The sequence below is a fragment of the Pezoporus wallicus genome, unplaced genomic scaffold (assembly GCF_028554395.1).
Source record: "Pezoporus wallicus isolate ANWC-B61680 ecotype Strahan unplaced genomic scaffold, APGP_CSIRO_Pwel_v1 scaffold_6885, whole genome shotgun sequence".
In the NCBI taxonomy this organism is placed as follows: domain Eukaryota; kingdom Metazoa; phylum Chordata; class Aves; order Psittaciformes; family Psittacidae; genus Pezoporus; species Pezoporus wallicus.
In genome coordinates this window covers 3,929,482-3,947,848 of record NW_026638858.1, presented here as the reverse complement: position 1 = coordinate 3,947,848, position 18,367 = coordinate 3,929,482, and the positions used below count along the sequence as shown (strand labels likewise).

General features: G+C 41.1%; 1 protein-coding gene across 1 annotated transcript in view; it reads left to right on the top strand.

Annotated features, from left to right (window-relative positions):
- PHRF1 (PHD and ring finger domains 1) overlaps positions 1 to 18,367 on the top strand; it is a 29,275-nt gene that overhangs the window by 9,047 nt on the left and 1,861 nt on the right. Inside the window, 13 exon segments of the mRNA XM_057412730.1 lie at positions 592 to 675; positions 1,628 to 1,749; positions 4,950 to 5,047; positions 5,557 to 5,729; positions 7,129 to 7,363; positions 7,727 to 7,866; positions 8,688 to 8,875; positions 9,591 to 9,710; positions 11,327 to 11,487; positions 12,333 to 15,134; positions 15,845 to 15,996; positions 16,525 to 16,785; positions 17,917 to 18,045. Of these exon segments, the coding sequence (XP_057268713.1) occupies positions 592 to 675; positions 1,628 to 1,749; positions 4,950 to 5,047; positions 5,557 to 5,729; positions 7,129 to 7,363; positions 7,727 to 7,866; positions 8,688 to 8,875; positions 9,591 to 9,710; positions 11,327 to 11,487; positions 12,333 to 15,134; positions 15,845 to 15,996; positions 16,525 to 16,785; positions 17,917 to 18,045 (4,665 nt within the window).

Sequence of the window (18,367 nt, the reverse complement as noted above, 5' to 3'; positions counted from 1 at the left end):
GGGGGGTCTGTTGCGACAGTGAATATTTAAACATAGGAAAGACGTAATAGAATACTAAATCAGCAGTTTGCTCTGAATTCAGTTGTCACCTATAGTTCCTTGCAACCTAACTGTGTAATTCCTGTAATCATAAACCAGTGTGAGATTTACAACAAAATTTCCTGTGCACACACCAGTACCAGTGGAAATTAATTACCTAAATAAACAAAAAAGTCACTGTTAATGAGTATATTTGTAAGCCATTCCCACTTGCTCATTTGTCCAAAAGAAAGAAAATGCCCTAATTACATGAGCAGTATTTCTAGGCAATATCTAGAAGAACTTCAGTGTTACTCTGGCAATTGAATAATAATTAAATGACTTTGGTATTATAAATGCTTTTCTGAAAATGCATGTTTTCTCTGATGCAATGGGTTGATTGTAAAACAGATAAGTTGGATTTAAGTACTTAAAATGTCAAGCCCAGTAGCTGTTAAAATGAGTACTACATTAATGTTTATTGCATTAATAATTGAAGATGTCCTTTTAAAAATTGAATCAAGAGATGTGCTTATTAACTGTATAGGGATTTGGTTTTTTTAATCTTTCTAGAATGCAAACTCCTGTCCAGTGGATCGAATCCTCTTTATGAACATTAACATTCGGGCACATTTTGGTGGTGAAATCTTAAAAAAGGTAAGCTTTCTGCTGTAGCAAACAACAAAGTCAGTTGCTATGAAATATCTATTTAAAGGTTTAAATTTCTAGCATGTTTATCTGATATTTGCTACCTGGATGTATTTTATTTCTTTCCTATTTTGAGATTGCCTTTTAAGGAGCTGTTACAATTTTTCTTCTTCCCTAAACACGTTTCCTGCAGTGCTGCTTGTGGATTGAAGTGTGGCATCATGTCTGATGACAGAAAGGGTGGTTCTCATAGCTGCCTCTTTTGCATAATGGACATTTGACTCTAAGCTGTTACACGTTGATAATCCTGTCTCTGGGGAAAATGCCCTCTATACTGCAAGTGCTGCTGTAATATGAATAGGAATAATTAAGGTTATGCATGATCTTTTTCTTATGTCTTGCTGCCAGCTATACTGTGTATCATTTGGGCTTGTAAGGGGAAAGAGACAGAAGGCAATAGGAGAGCTCTTAAAGGCACAGGTTGAGTGTGCTAATAGTCTCTCACAAATGAATATTGCAGGGTCGTTAATGCTCTTAGTATCAGAAACATGTTGGTTTTCAAGGGACATTTATGAGCTTTTTGCTCTGTTTTCATGAAGTGGTGGTTTATTATTGTGTTTTAACAGAGGTGCAAATTAATATTTAAATCATACGTTTAAAGAGGAAAAAAGCTAAGCTTGCTGTCTTTCGTCTTGTTTTTAGTTTGGCTACTTTTGATATCAGGAACTTTGTTTTTTGCCTGTTCTTGAAATGCAGTTGGTGTCTGACAGTAAACAAGTTCAGATAGATGTTTTCAAGCATTTGATTGTGTCCTACGTAGACTGAATGAACTAAATGAAAGTTCAAGTACGTACCAGCCATTTTGGTTCATTCACTTTTAGATTTTGCTGCAGGTACCAATAATGTGACTATTTAAAAAGTTGTACATTCTGCATAAAATGTGAATCCCTCTTTTATTTAGATTCCTGTTGAGAACACAGTTATTCAGGGTAATTATGGAGAGGATGACCCAACCTTCTGTGAGGTGTGTGGCAGAAGTGACCGCGAAGATCGCCTGCTGCTGTGTGATGGCTGTGATGCAGGGTAAGAAAAGTTGAAACGAATGTAGCACCTGCATGATTGCAGATGGCACTGCAGGGCTGGCTGGTGTTTGGTCTACAGGTACTGTCTGGGATGTAGGCTGTCCCTTGCTGGTTTCTCGAAGCTCTTCATGTGGCCTGACTTGTATCCATATGCTTATAGTGCAAACATCCTCATGATATGATGGATCCTTTTCTGGTCGTCTAGCAGCATATGTGTGGAGGAGAGTCCTGCACACATCAGGCCACTGAAACAGGTGACCATACCTTCAAGTGATGAAGATGTTGCATGGATGAACACAAAAATCTGGGTGCCTGGAGGGTAAAAACATGTATCCTTTATGCCTTTTTGAAAGGGTGCATGATTCATTCCAGCTGATTGGGCTCTAGCACTGTGCAGTAGAAGTGCTTAAGATTCACAGTGTCATGAAATTTTGAGGTCTTTTGTTTATAGCCATAGTTATTAAATGACATCTTTACTCTTGCTTCCTTCTGTCTCTGACAAACATGTTTTTTTCCCCTCCTTGATAAGTAAAATAAATATTTAAGTAGAAGCATCAAGATACTTGAATGCAACTTCAGGCCTACAGTCTTCTGCTAGAATATCAAGGTCTTATACTGTTTAATCACGATTGCAGCATTGTCAGTTTCATGATGTCAAAAATTACCCATTGAACAAAGAAAGATACTTGCTTGCAAGGAACCCAGAGTAATTTTAAAAAAATACTTGTATCAAACTAACTAGACATTTGGTAAGTCTAGTTCTGTCCTTGTATTCCTTAGAGTCCATATACTCTGCTTCACCTTTGGGAGAAGAGGCAAAATCAGGAATGCTAAATATTGTTAGGCATGTCATGAGAACATTGAATTTAAAATACTTAACCAAAACCAGTGTTTCATAGGTCTTATCTGAAGTCATGTCTTTCTGGACATTCATAAGCCTTATTTCAACCCAGGCTATTGCTTCAGATACAGTAGTTTCCCTGTTCCTTCCTGGAAGCATCCGTTCATAACTTAAAGGTACAGGAAAAGTTTGAAATCCATTGGACTTCATTGCCAGTCACAGAGCCCAAGAGACGTTTTGAGGATTTGATAGCCAGTGTCACTTGCCGCCACAAATAATCCTGGCCAGACCACTTAGTTACACAGTTTTTGTGCTTCCAAATGGTTGAGTTCACGAGCACAAGTAAATGAACCTGAGGGAATGAGTGTGAGTAAAATCAGTTTACTTCGAGTGTTGGTTTTTTTAGTTTGTTTTTTTTTTTTTTTTTAAACCAACCAAAAAAAAAAACCAAAACTGAACAAAACAACCAACAAACAAGTATCACCTTATCCTTCCATAAGATCTGGCACTGAGTTTTGTTAGGATGATTTTCTGTGTGATGGGGTTCCTTTGCTGTGCACAGAACTCTAGATAGCTGTTGCAATAGGTTCTCCAGTGTCCAGAGTTTCAGGGCTGAAAGTCCTTGCTTGTCAAGTGGGCCATAATGTAACGTCAGAACTCCCAGAGGTCATTTGAAAAGTACATGATTAAGTTGTTTCTGCAAGCATCTTTATTATGACTTTGGCCTGAATCTAACAATATTCCTTGTCAAAACACTACTGTGGAGAAATGATGTAATTTCTGGTAGCTGGCAGTTGGAGAATAAACTTTCTTTGCCCAGAGAAGGAAAATACTTTACTACCCTAATTTTAAAGTAATGATCTTTGCAAACATAATTTTTCAACCTCATTTCAAGTCTCTGAAAGAGTATAAAACCTAATCTGCATATCTTTGTGTGAGAAGAACATGATACTCCATTTTTTATATTGACAATCTATTTTAGTATAACATAAACTCAATTTTGTCACAACACGGTTGGGAACAGGTTTGGAAGACAATCTGAAGTTGGGGTGCTGGTTGGAAAGTAGGTTAACAGCTGTAGTCTCTGTGTGGGTTTTTCTTTTGTATTGCTGTAAGATTGTATTAGAGTGTCAGATGGATGTTCCTTCCCTTTCTTTACTCTGTGGCCAGCACTGGGATATATTATCAGACAGTGGATTTTGGCATGTGAAATGGAGAGCTTTACTGTTTTTTCCTTATATCGGCGTTAAATACTGTACTACATCAGAAATAACAGTAGGGTTTCCTTTTTTAGAAAAAAAAAAGTTGGTCACAGAAAAGATGGCTAATTTGAAGCTGAAACTCTTACTTAAGGCTGTGGTCTCTGTGTTCCTTGCCTTGGGAACTTGGTCTGAGCACTTGGTTTTCATCTCATTGACTTGAAGAATCTGTTTTAATTCTTTTTAGCAGGAACATGAGTTGTTTTAAAACTTCTGTGCTACTAATACATAATGCTTTGGCTAGGCTTTGATTGCTGAAAACAAGTTACAGCACTGAAGTCAGGTAATGTTGAGAGGCTTTCGTAGGTAGCTTCTCTGTAAGTGGTTGGTGAGACTGTTAGTCTAGCTGCTTAGCTTTTTGGGTAGAAAACACTGCAAAAGGCCTGCCTCAGGGAGCATCATACCATCTTCTTTCCCTTTGAGGTGTGATAAGGACAAGCACATATCTCAGGTGGTGTTTGGAAGTCAGTGTGGTTAGTCTTCAGTCCTGCAAGCAGCTGTATGAAGCCAGTGTCTGACTAAAGCTCTACAACCTGGCTTGTGCAGTTACACAGACGTCCTTATCACCAGTTGTCTTCATTATGCCAGGTGTATGTGTGATACAGTGCATTTATTCAATGTAACAAGGCTTTGCACTTGACCTGTGTCTAGTCATGCAAAATAAAATGTTCATAGGTACCAGTGAGGTTAATGCTATGTTGGTTTGCAGGAGCTGATGTTGTTTCCTGATTTTCTGTCTCCCCAGCACCTTAATACATGTCTCCTTTCTCTTTGTCACCGTCAGTTTTGTCTCTGCACGTTTCTTGCAGCTTGGGTTCAAATGGCAAGCGATACACCAAACAGCGAGGGGAAATATGCTCACTTTTCTGAGCTTTATTGATCAAAATATCACCCAGAATTGAAGATATTTATATAACTAACGGTAGCATCGTTTCTCTGGAGGTTGGTAGAAGCAGATGGGTAGACCATAGTTTCAAACTTCAGAAAATATGGCTGCCTTATGCAGTGTGTGGATAGAAGTAAAAGGCTCTCTTCCCTTGGAAAGGAGCACATTCTCTGATTTTTATTTTACTTTTGTGTTGTTTTTTTCCCCCCCTTGAGGTATCACATGGAATGCCTTAATCCACCTCTGAGTGAAATTCCTGTAGATGAATGGTTCTGTCCAGCCTGTGCCCCCGTGGGTGTCAGTGCTGCTGCAGGTAAGGGTTTTGTGATATCCGGTCAAAGTAAATATTTTTGTCCCAAGTTAGATGAGTTGAAGCATGTACTGTTTTGAAGACGTGTTTAACCTGTGGGTTTATCTGTTTTAAATAATTGTTTTGATAGGTATTCTCTGTTTAGGTTCAAAAGTTGACTTGAACTCTTGACTGATAAGAGGATCTTGTTTATTGAAATTTTCATTTGCGGTTACAATCTGTGAAGCGTATGCATTCTTTAACCTTCATGAGGCAACCCCAGCACCTTAGTCCAACTGCATTGTATTACATTGGAAAGACTTTGTTAGTATCCTCACCTCAGATTGCCAAAGTAGCAGCAATTTCTGTCACCTAGAAAATTGTCTTTCTCTCTCTGCAACAGTCTTAAGCAGCGGTGTCTGTGCTCGTTTCCCTTTGAGAGGATAATGGCTGCCTTTGGAGGTGACTGGTTTAAGAAAAGGAATACTGCTTGATTCTTGAAAGACAAGTGACATGGCATCTTTTCTTTCAAGACACAGATCATGTCAGTGATGACGAGGTTGCTGCCATCATGGCTGATGTTACTCCTACCACGAGCAGGCTACGCCCCCAGGCCCGAACCCGAGCTATCGCTAGAACTCGGCAGAGTGAACGAGTTAGGGCAACAGTGAACAGAAACCGGATAACAACGGCCCAGCAAATTCAGGTATTCTGGAAGAACCTTGAAATGAGTCCCCTCGTAAGTAGCTCAGCTGTCTGTGTTGTGCAAAGCACAACAGATAGTAGTTGCAGAGTTCTTTTAAACTGAAATGTAGAACATGTGCAAGTTGAGTGCAGCACATGACCAGAACTCTTTATTTTAAAATCTGCAGTAGCTTCCTCTTAATCTGCATTTTTATCACCTCGGGTGTGAGCAAAATTGTATTTTTATTCCCAGTGGCTGTTATGCACAGTTTGTGCACCACTTCTGGGTTCTTTTAACATGTTTGCTTTTGTGGAGACAGGGCATGTTTATTTGACTTCTGTGCATTGGCTTGTTTGTTGTCCTGCCCCCTTTCCCGTAGCAGTAGAACCTGTTGACCATCACTAGCCAAACTGAAGAAAAAAATGTCAGTGTTTTTAAGGTTTCTGTGTTTGTGAAAATCAGCCTGTTACTGAAGAGAAAAAGCCCAGATGTTAGTGTCCTCAGTGGTGTCACAGTGTGAGTTCAACCACATTAATAGGCTCCAGAGAATATATGCAAGAAATTATCCCAATTACCCAAGGTCCCTCAAATCCTTTACTACTTGATTTCACTGAAAATTTCTGCAGCTGTTTCTGGATGTTTCTTTTGGCAGGGATAATTACAGTCCTTTAGGTAACTAGTATACTACAAGCAGTTTCAAACTTTGGGATCTCCAGCCTGCTGTGCCCTCTGTCTTTAGCCAAAGCACTCTACTCATCACTTGCATAAATATAAAAGGCTTTAAATTGCAGAGGAGCACATGATGATTTAGTGTGGAAGCAGAGCCTGTAAATAACCTTCATGTGACTAGTAGTGTTGATTGGTTCTTTATTCATGCTGCTATTGAATTTGGTAGAAACATGTGAAACTCTACAACTTTTGAAAGGAAGAGTAGGATCTGACTTAAGGAAAATTGTAGAAAATTCATTCTAGAAAACAGTCACAGTATCCTAGAATGATTCAGGTTGGAGAGGACCTTAAGATCATCTAGTTTCAGCTCCCCTTCCATGGGCAGTGACACCTCCCGCTAGACCAGATTGCTCAAGGCTCTGTTCAACCTGGCCTTGAACGCTGCCAGGGATGGAGCATTCACAACCTCCTTGGGCGGTTCCAGTGCCTTACTACTCTCAGAGTAAAGAATTTCTTTCTTATATTTAACCTAAATTGCCCCTGTTTAAATCTGAGCCCGTGTTGTCTGTAATATTGTAGTCAATAGGTGAGAAAGGTGACATAATTGCTTAACTGGCAGCTTGGTGGCAAAAGTGCTTCTCATTTGAATCTCAAATCCTTTTTTTATTTTTTTTTCATTGAATGCTTTTATGACTAACTTGTTGCTGACCTTTAAATACCTGTATCATATAACTTCCAATCCCCCACGCAGAACGTGCCAGCGTACCTCATGCCCTCTCTTCTGGATGAAACAATTGAAGCAGTTATTTCGGGCATAAACACAGCCATGTATGAGCGTCCTGTTACACCGCTCCCTCCACCGGTTCCTGATCCACTCCCTGCACCATTCTCTACACTGATTCCTTTACTGGCTCCTGCACCGGCTCCTACATCAGCTCCTGCACCGGCTCCTACACCAACCTCTACTAGGCAGAAAAGAAAAACAGGTAAGGGCATTGGACACCTTCTGGGATTCCCATCTGCAGTAATAAAATCTTTGGGTAGATGAGCTTGAATCACACAAAATACTCTAGATGAGCTGTATACTGCCAGACCTCTGCAGCTACAGACGTATACCACATCTATTTTCTTCTTTCTCATCCCGCGTCTTCCCAGAAGTGTCTTGATGGTTGCTTTTGGGTAAATCGTAATAATTTCACTTTTTCTGGTCTGCTGTTTTAAACTATTGCAACACACTGTAGGACTCTGTGTGCTGCTTTGAATGCCATGGGAAGGTGAAAAGAGGAATACAGGGTAAAAATGCAGTGCCAGCACTTAGCCAGGTACTTGGTTGTCTTTTGTCCCATCAGGTAGGAGGAAGAGAGTAAGAGGCAAAAAAAGAACTCAGACAAAATCTTCTGCTGGGAAGAAGAGTTCAGGGGCACAGCTGAAGAGACGCAAGATTCCCATAAAGAAGAGAAGGGGGAAAAAGATGAGAGTAAGATCACGTGTGAGTTTCTGCCAATGTCAGCATCTGCCATTTTTCAACTATCTGTAAAAACACTATAATGGGGGATTCAGTGGAAAAAAATAATTGGTTTGTAATGGTAGCTGCTAACTGGTGGGGAGTATGTGCAGGATGTGTCCAGTGTGCTGGAGAAAGATGCTGTACATGGAAGTGAATTGCAACTTCAGGCAGGCCTGCTGAGTTTGCTGACAAATCCTGTTACCTGTACTGCAAGGATCACATTGTAAAAGCGCATCCTGCAGGCTTTGTATTATGCCTTGCCATTCAGCTGTAGTGTTTACTTGGTACTGATGCAAGCTAAATTAGCATTGCCACCACCTCTTCTTTTCAATAGGCTGTGGATGTTTGTGTTGTTGCAAACCCAGTTAATTGACTGTAAGGGCTTTCAAAATCTCTTTCAGTTGTGGATAATGTTCTTGCATGAACTATACTGAATGCTCTGCACCAGCTTCGCTTTTGTCCTCAGCTACTTTAACTAGAGTTTACATCCTACAGCCAGAATTGTCCCTCCAGTTTTTAATAAGGAGTTAACAATTTTGAATTACATTATTAAAGATCTTTTAGCAGCTTACCTGGTCACTTAAACAGAGACGTGCAGTCTCTGTTTGAAGTGACATACAGGCCATAGTTAGAAGTTTCATAAATGCTTTAAAACAAATATAGACAGTAAATGCACACTGCTGCTGCTGCCAACGGTAGTAACCTGATGACTGTATTTGCCTTAAGTGAAGAATCTGGGTCTTTAATAACAGGGTACATACCTGCTTGAGCATGCAAATAACCTGATCTTTTTATCTGTGCAGGTGAAAACTGAGGTTACTACTCGCTCCCGTATTGCAAGAACTCTTGGTCTTAGTAAACCTGTGCGTGGGGCCTCACTTCCTTCCATGTCCAAACCAGCAGAGCCCTCACTTGGCCTGATGAGAGCAGATATCGGTGCAGCTTCTCTATCTGTGTTTGGGGATCCATACGAACTGGATCCTTATGAAAGGTAAGATACCTCTGGATTATGGTTGGGGACCTAATATTTCACAAGTGTTGGGTTGTTTGTACACATGACTTTCTGCAGAGTGTAGATCTTGCATCTGAAGACAGCTTTGGATACACAGCTCATAGCAACATGTTGTCCTGTTCTTTTCTTCTTGGCTGAGTTTCTGAGCTTTTAAAGAATCAGCTGCCTTTAAAGAGGTTTGCCGAAATAATAATCCTCTTGAAAACCTTTAACAAGATCTGTGGGGTTATTCAAAGGCTAGAATTTAAAGGAGTCAAATCCTAATTGGTCAGTTTCTATTTATTTATTTTAAGTGAACATAGCTAGTGTATTTGGTATACAATAAAAAGTGACTTCACGTAGAATTAAATGGACCTGTGGAATCCTCCACGTTTCTCCTTTTCTCGTCTTCACTTTTCCAGACGGTTTAAATTCAGGAGGAATCTTACTATACCATAGTTTGTGTCATTCTTAAGCTTTGGGTTTTAGGGGATGGGGGGTGGGGTGGAGGGGAGGGTGCATGGACATCTGAAATTATTGTTGGTGAAATTTAGTTTTCCACAGAAAATAAATATATTGCACAAATATTTTCTAATGATAATAGGTGACAATCTCTAACTTCATATCTGAAGTAATAGTATTATCTACTTCATCCATTTGGCATGAAAAACATTCAGACAGTTTCAGAGTTTGTGTGTGTGTATCTTGCCCACAGTAATGAAGAGGCTCCAGCAAATCCAGATTCACCATTGAGTGCCAAAAGGAGAGTTCTCTCCCAGTCAGCACTGAGGTCTCACCGTCCTGTAGCTAGACCTATTTCAGTGGGACTTCCCAGGTAAAAATCCAGCAAGTTACTTATTTTATTTTCCTTAATTAAGTAATTACTCTAACAAGAGGGCAAGCTGTTTGATCATCCTGGTTTAACTCTTTTCTTATTTTGAGTATTTTGAAAAGAGTGTGTGTGCATATGTGCATGCTCATGCATGGATAAATAACCACAGCATTTTTTTTATGTTGAAAGACACATGCTCTGTCTTTCATAATAACTCTAACTATTGTACTGCAATTTCAAATTGGCATTTCTGCCCTAACCTGACTTTTCTTGCTTTCTGTTTTGGGATTGTTTAGTAATCCCAAAGTAATTGGGATTGTTTAGTAATCCCATTAGTATGCTTTAAACCTCAGTCTCATTAACCTTTAAAAACCTTCTTGCTTATTTAAGAGGGCTACAAATCTAGTTGCATATTCAGAGGAGGAGATGTAGGATATACCCACCTCAGCCAATTCCTCTGCCATTTGTTGGAAATGTCAGAAAACTGAGAGAAGCAATTTGTTTGATCCTGCAATTTAACAGTTACTTTGCTGTGCTGGCAAGGGAGCATTGCTGGGTGCCTCCCACTGACAGCCGCAGTGGGTTTTCAGGAATGGGGTGAAGGATGCAGGGCAGAGGGGTAGGACACAGGGAGCAAGAGCATGATGGGAAGAAGAGAGATGGGGAAAATGGCTGAGGCAGGTACCACTCAAATCAGAAAACTGCAAGGCCGAGGGAGTTAAAGACTAGGAGAAATAGGGGGAGCTCATCTTAAATGGTTAAAGATGTGAGAGGTTTACATGACTGCTCTCTAATGCATCTAACTTATGGCCAAGGTTGGTTTCTCAGGATTAAGATAGTATTATCTGAGTACTACATTGTGTAGAAGGTAGAACTGTTTAGCTGAAATGCAGCTTTTCTATAGGCTTGGTTTGCCTGCTTTACAGTGAGTTTCCTGGCCTGGGCTGGGCAGCCAGTTCTTTTAGCATTCTCATTTGCCTTTCTGTTGTATCTTGTGACAGGTTTTTGGTGTACATTGTTTGGAAATTTGGCTTTGCTGTCATACAGTAATGAAATGCAGCTCCTTCAGAGAGTTGGGGCTCTTGGTCCTTTTTGAAGTTTTGGGGTATTTTTTTTTTTTTAAACCCAAACGAAACAACCCCCAAAATCCCACCAAAAAAAACCAAAACAAAACAGCCACACCCCAACACCATGTGTTTGTGTTGTCCTGTGTGTGGGAGCATTGCTGTTGTTTTTCAGTGTAACTCCTCCTATGCCGTGCTCTTAGCTGGCCTACCAGTAGTCACCTATGTGTATTCTGACTAGTGCTAAACACTGGTTTAAGCTGCATCAGTTGTTTTTAGATAGTGGTGTAAGCCTGAGGAATACACTTGTTATTGTGATTTGGTAGGGGTAAGAGGGGCAGCTGGGACAGAAATATCTCTGAAGTGATGAACAGCGGTTTACGCTTCAGAAATGCATCTTAAATGCACTGGAAAGTTAACCTTGATACACAATGCCATCAGCACCACTCTTATATATGTTTATGCCCTTGATTTTGGTTTCTTTTGAATGTAATGTGTGTGAATAGATCAAGTGCTGTAAGAGTAAAGGAAATATAACCCCTCTGAAACATGCAGAAACAGTGTCCCTGCTGTGAGTCCTGAACAACGAGAAGAAGAAGCTGCCCCTGTGCCTGATTTGTTGGGAAGTATCCTGTCTGGACAGAGCCTTCTCATGATGAGTAGTTCAGATGTGGTCATCAACAGAGATGGTTCACTGACAGCGAAGAAGGCGGCAGGTAAGGGTTTGGCACCTCGTAGTGCAATTGGCCTCTCTGTTTCATCTGTGTCTGCCCTGGTCCTAGAGGCTGCATAGTTTCAAACATAAGGATGCTTTTATTTGAATATGTAGGATAGATTCAGTGGTTGTCAGCAGTAATCCAGCTAATAAGATTCTAAGGTATGCTCTGAAACAGTGTTACTTGTCCCTTACTTGCAGAGCTGAGATGTTACTGGATGATTTTGGCTTTAATAGATAGTGTAGTTCTTTTGAAAGAAGAAAACTACAGATTTATGCTTTATTATAAAAAATGGAGGACTGGGTAGAACAGAGGTATCTTAGTACCCAATTTTTGTGGTGTTTGTCATGTGTTACTGCCATGCCAGTGAACTGTACTTTGATTTGAAGAACAGTCATGAGGACCTTGGCATGAAGTTTCTTTGCAAAATTAGAGCTCTAGAATATGTGCTAGTATCTCCAACTTCCAAGCTTCCCTTGGCATGCTATTGTTTGGAAAGAATCTCTTCAAATTGAAACTTAGAGCTTTATTCTTAAAATAAATACCTGTAACAGCATCTGTTGCAGTCATTTTTATCAATCAGTGACTACAGGATAATAAACACAAATCTGGTGATAGCTACAGAACAATTTATTTCCAAAATATTAATGTTTACCTCAAAGATGAGGTGGTCTGGCATTAAACCTTGAGCATCTGACCGAAAGAACTGTTGGACTGACTTTACTGTGGTATGTCTGCAAACTAAAATGGAACTTAAAATAGTTAGCTCAGTATTTCTTTTAATGTTGGTGGGAAAATGTTCAGTTACATACTGAAAAGCTTAATTATTTGCTTGTATGTCATAGCTCCACTTCATAGAAAATCGGCGAATGACTCGAGAGCAGATGATAGTTCAGGACATAGCACCCAACCAAGTACAGTGCATTCAGGGACCACAGCAAGCAGCTCCACTCCTGGACCTTCAGTTTCCTCAGGGCTGAGTACTCAGACCAGACCTTCCTCCTCTTCCTCCTCCTCAAGCTTGTTTTCATTGCCTTCACCCTCACTGAGCAGGATTGAGCCTGCAGCAAACTCGGCACAGGCCACATCAGAAAAGGCAGCTGTAAAATCAGAATATTCAATGACACCTAGATCTGTTCAGACTCAAAACATAGCTGCTTTGAGCAGGCATGGCTCCAGGCTAGATGAAATGCCCAGATGTAATGGAAACTCTAAAAGCTTTGCAGCCAGTAACTCATCTTCAGAGCCCCTGAGCTGTAATTTAAATTCTGCCTCAAAAGCTGTAACTGTGAGGCAGCCACTAAAACCACCTTCCAAGAGAATTGACATCTTTGAGCTTCCCAGGATACCAAAGATTAAAAAGGAAACCAGCAGCCAGCAGGTGGAGGCAGAACCTGCAGGAAGCCAAAGCTGTGACATCCCCAGCTCCTGTATAACCCAGCTGACTGGCAAAGAGAGCACTAATCAGCCAGGAAAGGGTAGCAAGGTGGAAATTCAGAAGTCAACTGCCAAGGAATATCACCAACAAACGCGTACAAGTGGGTTGTCTTTTTGTACCAATACAGGTACTCATACTCATGGTAGTTCATTGCTGCTGGGCACTTCAAGGAGCAAAGGTCCAAGCTCTTTTGAGAGTTTTAAAATCAATATTCCTGGAAACGCAGGGCATCCCAGCAGACTTTCTAACCCAGGATTTTGTAACACATTCCGCCCTGTGGATGACAAAGTGCAACAGAAAGAGAATCCTTTGCATCTTTTCTCAGTTAAGAAAAAGCAGGTCAAAAGTGAGATATATGATCCCTTTGAGCCAACAGGATCAGACTCGAGTTCAGCAAACAGCAGTCCTGAAAGGCTTGGCTCAGGGATTCCACTAACTAATATTACCAGGACTATTTCTATTGAAAATCCCAAAGTTCAAACGTTTCAAACTGTCCGTCGTTTCACCCCTTACATGGTAGAAAATGTGTTTGGATCCGGGGCTGACTTTGATGTACCATCTAGTAACACAGAGTCTCATGATAACGTGACAGCAGAAAGCAGGATTGTAGAACCGATCTCTGATACAGAGGAGCGGGACAGTATGGATGAGGAAGACTTTCTAAGCAGTCCTTGCACTTCGTCTGCTCTTAAGCAAATTTCTAATGCGGAGTGTTTAAAAGGGGAAAGGAGAGAGGGCCCTAATGTGTTCTTTAATGCTGAAGAATTGGTTAGACCTAACGTTAATGTGAAAGTAGAACCAGATAGTCCCTCAAAGAATGATGAGCAACAGAATGTCCAAAAGGTAGAACAGACAGAGAGGCGGTCACGTTCCAGATCCTGTTCAAATTCCAGCTCCCAAAGCAAGAAGAAGTTAAAAAGGAAAAAGGCACTTGTCAAAGAGCGTAGGAGATCCCAATCAGGGTCTAGGGATAGGGCACACTCAAGGGACCGAAGCTCCAGATCTGCCTCTTGGTCAGGTGGAGAAGAGTGCAGCAAAACACAAACACCAAAACCCAAGAGCAGGAGGTCTTCTACGGACCGTTCTAGCAGTCACGAACGATCTAAGAAAAAGAAAATGAAGGATAAAACCAAGGATAAAAAGGCAAAAACTTCTTGGTCTAGGGAAAGAAGAAAATCTAGGTCACGTTCAGGTAGTCCTGGAAGTAATGAGTTTCATGAAAATAGGAAAAAGAAAAGACGGTCTCGATCAAGATCAAGACGGAGGGAACGTTCCCGATCGAATAGCATCGAGAGGCCTAAAAGGCGGAAACACAGAAGAGACAAAAGCCATGAGAGGTATGATAAAGATAGTAGCATGAGGTCAAGGGACAGAAAGAGATCAAGATCCAGGTCTCGGGAGAGGAGAAAATGGAGGTCTCGGTCTACATCTCGATCTCGGGAGCACAAAAGCAGCAAATCAAAGGAAAAAAGACCACGATCAAGATCACATTCCAAAGAGAGAAAACACAAATCAAAAGAGACATCACTTCCTCCTCCACCAGAAAAGGATCAAAAACCTCCAGTTGAAAATGTGTCCAGGTGTCTGGAGCAACCCCATTCCTTCAAACAAGAGCCAAAGGAGGAGCTAGTACTAGAAGAGCTTTCCATAACCATCCAACCAAATGTCAAACTTGAGGAAGCACAAGCTGAGACCCCAGTTCAACTCAGAGAGGTCCAAGAAATTATAAAGGTAGAGCCCATCTGTCAGGAAGTGACCCATGAAACTGCATTCCCTGTGCCAGAGATCACAAACATTTGTGTTCCAGTTGGCAATGTGGATTCTTTTGCTGAAACAGAATTAATGAGTAGCAGTGATTCAGGAGTACTTGGTAGCTGTAACAATGCAAACCTTGAGATTACAGTTAAAATAGAAAATACTGCATTATGTCCATCTCTGATGGAACCACCCCCAAAGAAGGAAGTTATCATACATGCTCCAGCTGAGGCTGCACCAATTCAAAGCCCGTCCAAAAGCAAACTAACAGATTGTGTGAGGGAGCTTAAAGATGAGTGCCTTGTGTCAAATGAGAAAACTGGTAATTTCACTAAGCCTGAATTGGAAGTGGTGCCTCAGGGTCCTGCATTGAAATCAAAAGCACCAGTGAAAAGAGTTACCTGGAATCTTCAAGAGGAAGAAGGCGGCACATTGTCTGCTGGAAAAGCTCCAAGTAAGTCTCTCATTTGGAAAACAAACAGCAGTTGAAGTTGAAGGGTTTCAGTGCCCTAAGTTTCCTAGCTAAACCTGGTTGTAGTGTAACAGCTCTGTCATGTGAGCTTAGGTGTTCCTGTGGTTTCCAGTCTCAAGAGCTAGCATTTTGCACTTGCTGAAATCATGAGGTGAGTTGTGTTAGTGAATTGGAGAGGTCATGCGGTCAGCACATCTCAGTGAGCCAACAGCAGCTTGTTTGGCTATGTGCCTATTGCAGCCAGATCTCTGAAGTGGCAGCCCATGTTCCACCCTTTCTGCAGGTAACTAGAGTGGTGGTTTTGCCTTCAGAATTTATGAAGGTTTCTGGGAACTGAGGAACATGACAGATCTCTGTAGCTTGCTCCTCTGAGCTCTGCTAAACCAAAGCTGCAAGAAACAGCTTGGCTTGGGACCCTCTGCTACATATGCTGACAGAATTGCTTTTGTGCTTCTCATTGGTTACTTATACAGAAACCCAGGAAAAAAACAATTGCCTCAAGAATGACAAGTCCTCTGTTGGAAGCTTTAAAACATTGATGACTGCTAAACAAAACCCTTCTATAGCTAGCTTTGTTGTTAGATCCTTTTTATTTCAATTGTTTAAAATATAAGTGGCTTTAAATATTTGACCTGTTTATTTTATTCTTAGATGTTCTCAAATGTTTTCCTTTCCTTCTCTTGGGAACCTAGGGATGCCATTTTACAAACTTCAGCGAGCAAAAGAAGGGGCCTGGAAAGCAGAGGACTTGAACCAAACATTAAATCAGGTGCAGTTAAATGAGCCTCCTCCAACCAATTATATGATTCCTGAGCCTATGTTTCCTGATCTAGATTCCTCTCAGGTTGGTTCCTATTCCAGCACCCAAGCGTCATGGAAGGCATCCCACCTCATCTGTGCCCTCGTTGTGCAACACCCTCCTCTCATGGCAGAGTTCGCCTTCCTCTGCATGTGGTACATTTCATATAGCCCATACACCTCAGCCATCATTCAGTCTCTCAGGTGGTCCTTACTGTTGAATAAGCACATTTTATTTAATTCTGCAGTATACATGCAGTTTCTGTTTTCACTGGTAACTTGTGAAAAGGTGATGCTGTTTGAGAGGCTGTGAGCTTCTCCCTGAATTGTGATCAGGCTGTAAAAATTGGCCTGGTGGCATTGGTCCTTGCCATCAGACTGTGCTGTCCGCAAGGTGTAAAAGGTGAGTGGGGCTGGCGTTAGCTCCTGGTGCACAGAGACCTAGGATGTTAGCCTCCCTGATTTAAGCTAGTAATTACTTATCTCAGTGGATAAAAGGTGCTCTGAAAATCATGGTCTCATGATGCTCTGTCTTGTAAGTACAAGCATTTACAGAATTATATCTGTTTCACAGGTGTACTGTCAAAATACACCTTTGACTCCACCTCTGCCCTCCAGCCTTCCCCCTTATGCCCCTGTCAGCCAGCCCACAGTTCAATTTATCATGCAAGGTAGTCTCCCAGCGCTTGTCTGCATGGCAGGACAGAGCCTGACTCCAGAGCCAGGCAGCCTGGCAACTGCATCTGAACCAGGAATCCAAGCTGCTTCTGTTGGAAATGCAGAAGAAGATATCAACGCACCCAAACCTCCAGTGGATAAAACAAAAAATGAGGAAGTGAGTGAATGCTACCAAGTGGCAAATGCATAGCATTAATGAGCTGTTTGTTTGAGCTTTTAAAGTTGGGGGGGGGGGGGGGGTGTTAGCTTCTTTTGTGTTCTGTTTTCCGAGAACCTCTTGTCACCGTTGGTTTTGGTGACTGACTGCTAACCCGGTAGTTGCAGGCAATCCTTTCTTTGATTTCTTTTGGGATTTATTCCATTTGATGATTCCACTTTCTACTGCTTCATCACAATAAGACAGAGAGGGATTAAAGCATCTAAAATACATTAGTAAAGTTCAGAAACTTTCTTGCATGAATGTTTGGAAGGGACATTTCCAGAAGTCAGAATGTCCAGATTTTTCTCAGACACCTGGTTTTCTCCTTTCCCCTCCAGCTTTGAAATTACTGTGAATTCTCAAAACAGTCCTACAGGGAGGTAGGACTGTATCTTGCTACTTATCAGCACTGAAAGTGTAACTATAGTAAAATACTTTGGAGACTTTGCAGTAGTAGTCACTTGCTGCTAAGTTTTGGGTTTGCTGTAGAGAGCATCTGCTTAAGCATAGTGGATGTTAACACAAAACCAAAAACTTTCTTGGCCAACTACTTTACTTTCTACCAGAAAACAGTAAGATACTTTTCCCACTGAACCTCCATTTATGAGCAGCAGTTTTTATGAACTTGTCTTGGTGGAATATGTTCTGATGTCATCTGTAATCCTTAATTTATAGGCAACTCTGTAGTTTTCAGGATGCTTTTAGAGCTACCTGCATCTTTATATTCTCAGCTATGTCTTGCTGCTTTTAGAATCTGATGCCTCTTGATGGATATATGTTTACTTCACAGCTATTGGAAGGGAAGGAGGAGACCAAAATTAGTAAGTGGGCGCTGTAGTCACTTGTTTAAAGCACATTCTCTAAGACATAGAATAAATGTTACGTAAAGCAAGGGTTCCTTGTAGCATGAATTAATACTTGTTTCAAGACTGCAATTTGCAGGAAGAGAAATCATTTGAGGCTAGCTCTTACTTGGGTCATTGAAACCGTGAAATGAGTATTTCCATTGTTGGAGCATTTCTAAGAAAAATAAGTTCAGAAACCATTCCCAAGGTAGCACAAGTTAATAAACTTCTCTTTACTGTGCAGTATATGAAGAAGCTTCACATGCAGGAAAGGGCTGTGGAAGAAGTGAAACTTGCCATTAAACCTTTTTACCAGAAGAGGGAGATTACAAAGGAGGAGTACAAGAGCATTCTTCGAAAAGCAGTACAAAAGGTAAGGTGACAGTGAAATGGAGAGGAGGAGCTGTGCAGATCATTCAATAAACGCACTTAAAATTGCATTTGCCAGTTTCAACAATAAAATGCTGTAACTGAGTAGCACATCTTTGGACTCATACTCTGCAGTCTTGTGGTAATGCGGTGGTTGCTTTTTAGCGGGGCTGAGTAGTGCCATTGATCAGAGCTGTCAGACTGTTCCTTTTTAGAAGATCGTGTTTTCAGTGGTCTGGAATATTGCTAAGCTTAAACTGGCCGAGCTGAAATGTTAAATGGTACGTTCCTTGGGTGAGAATGGTCAGATCTCTCTCATTAAGAAC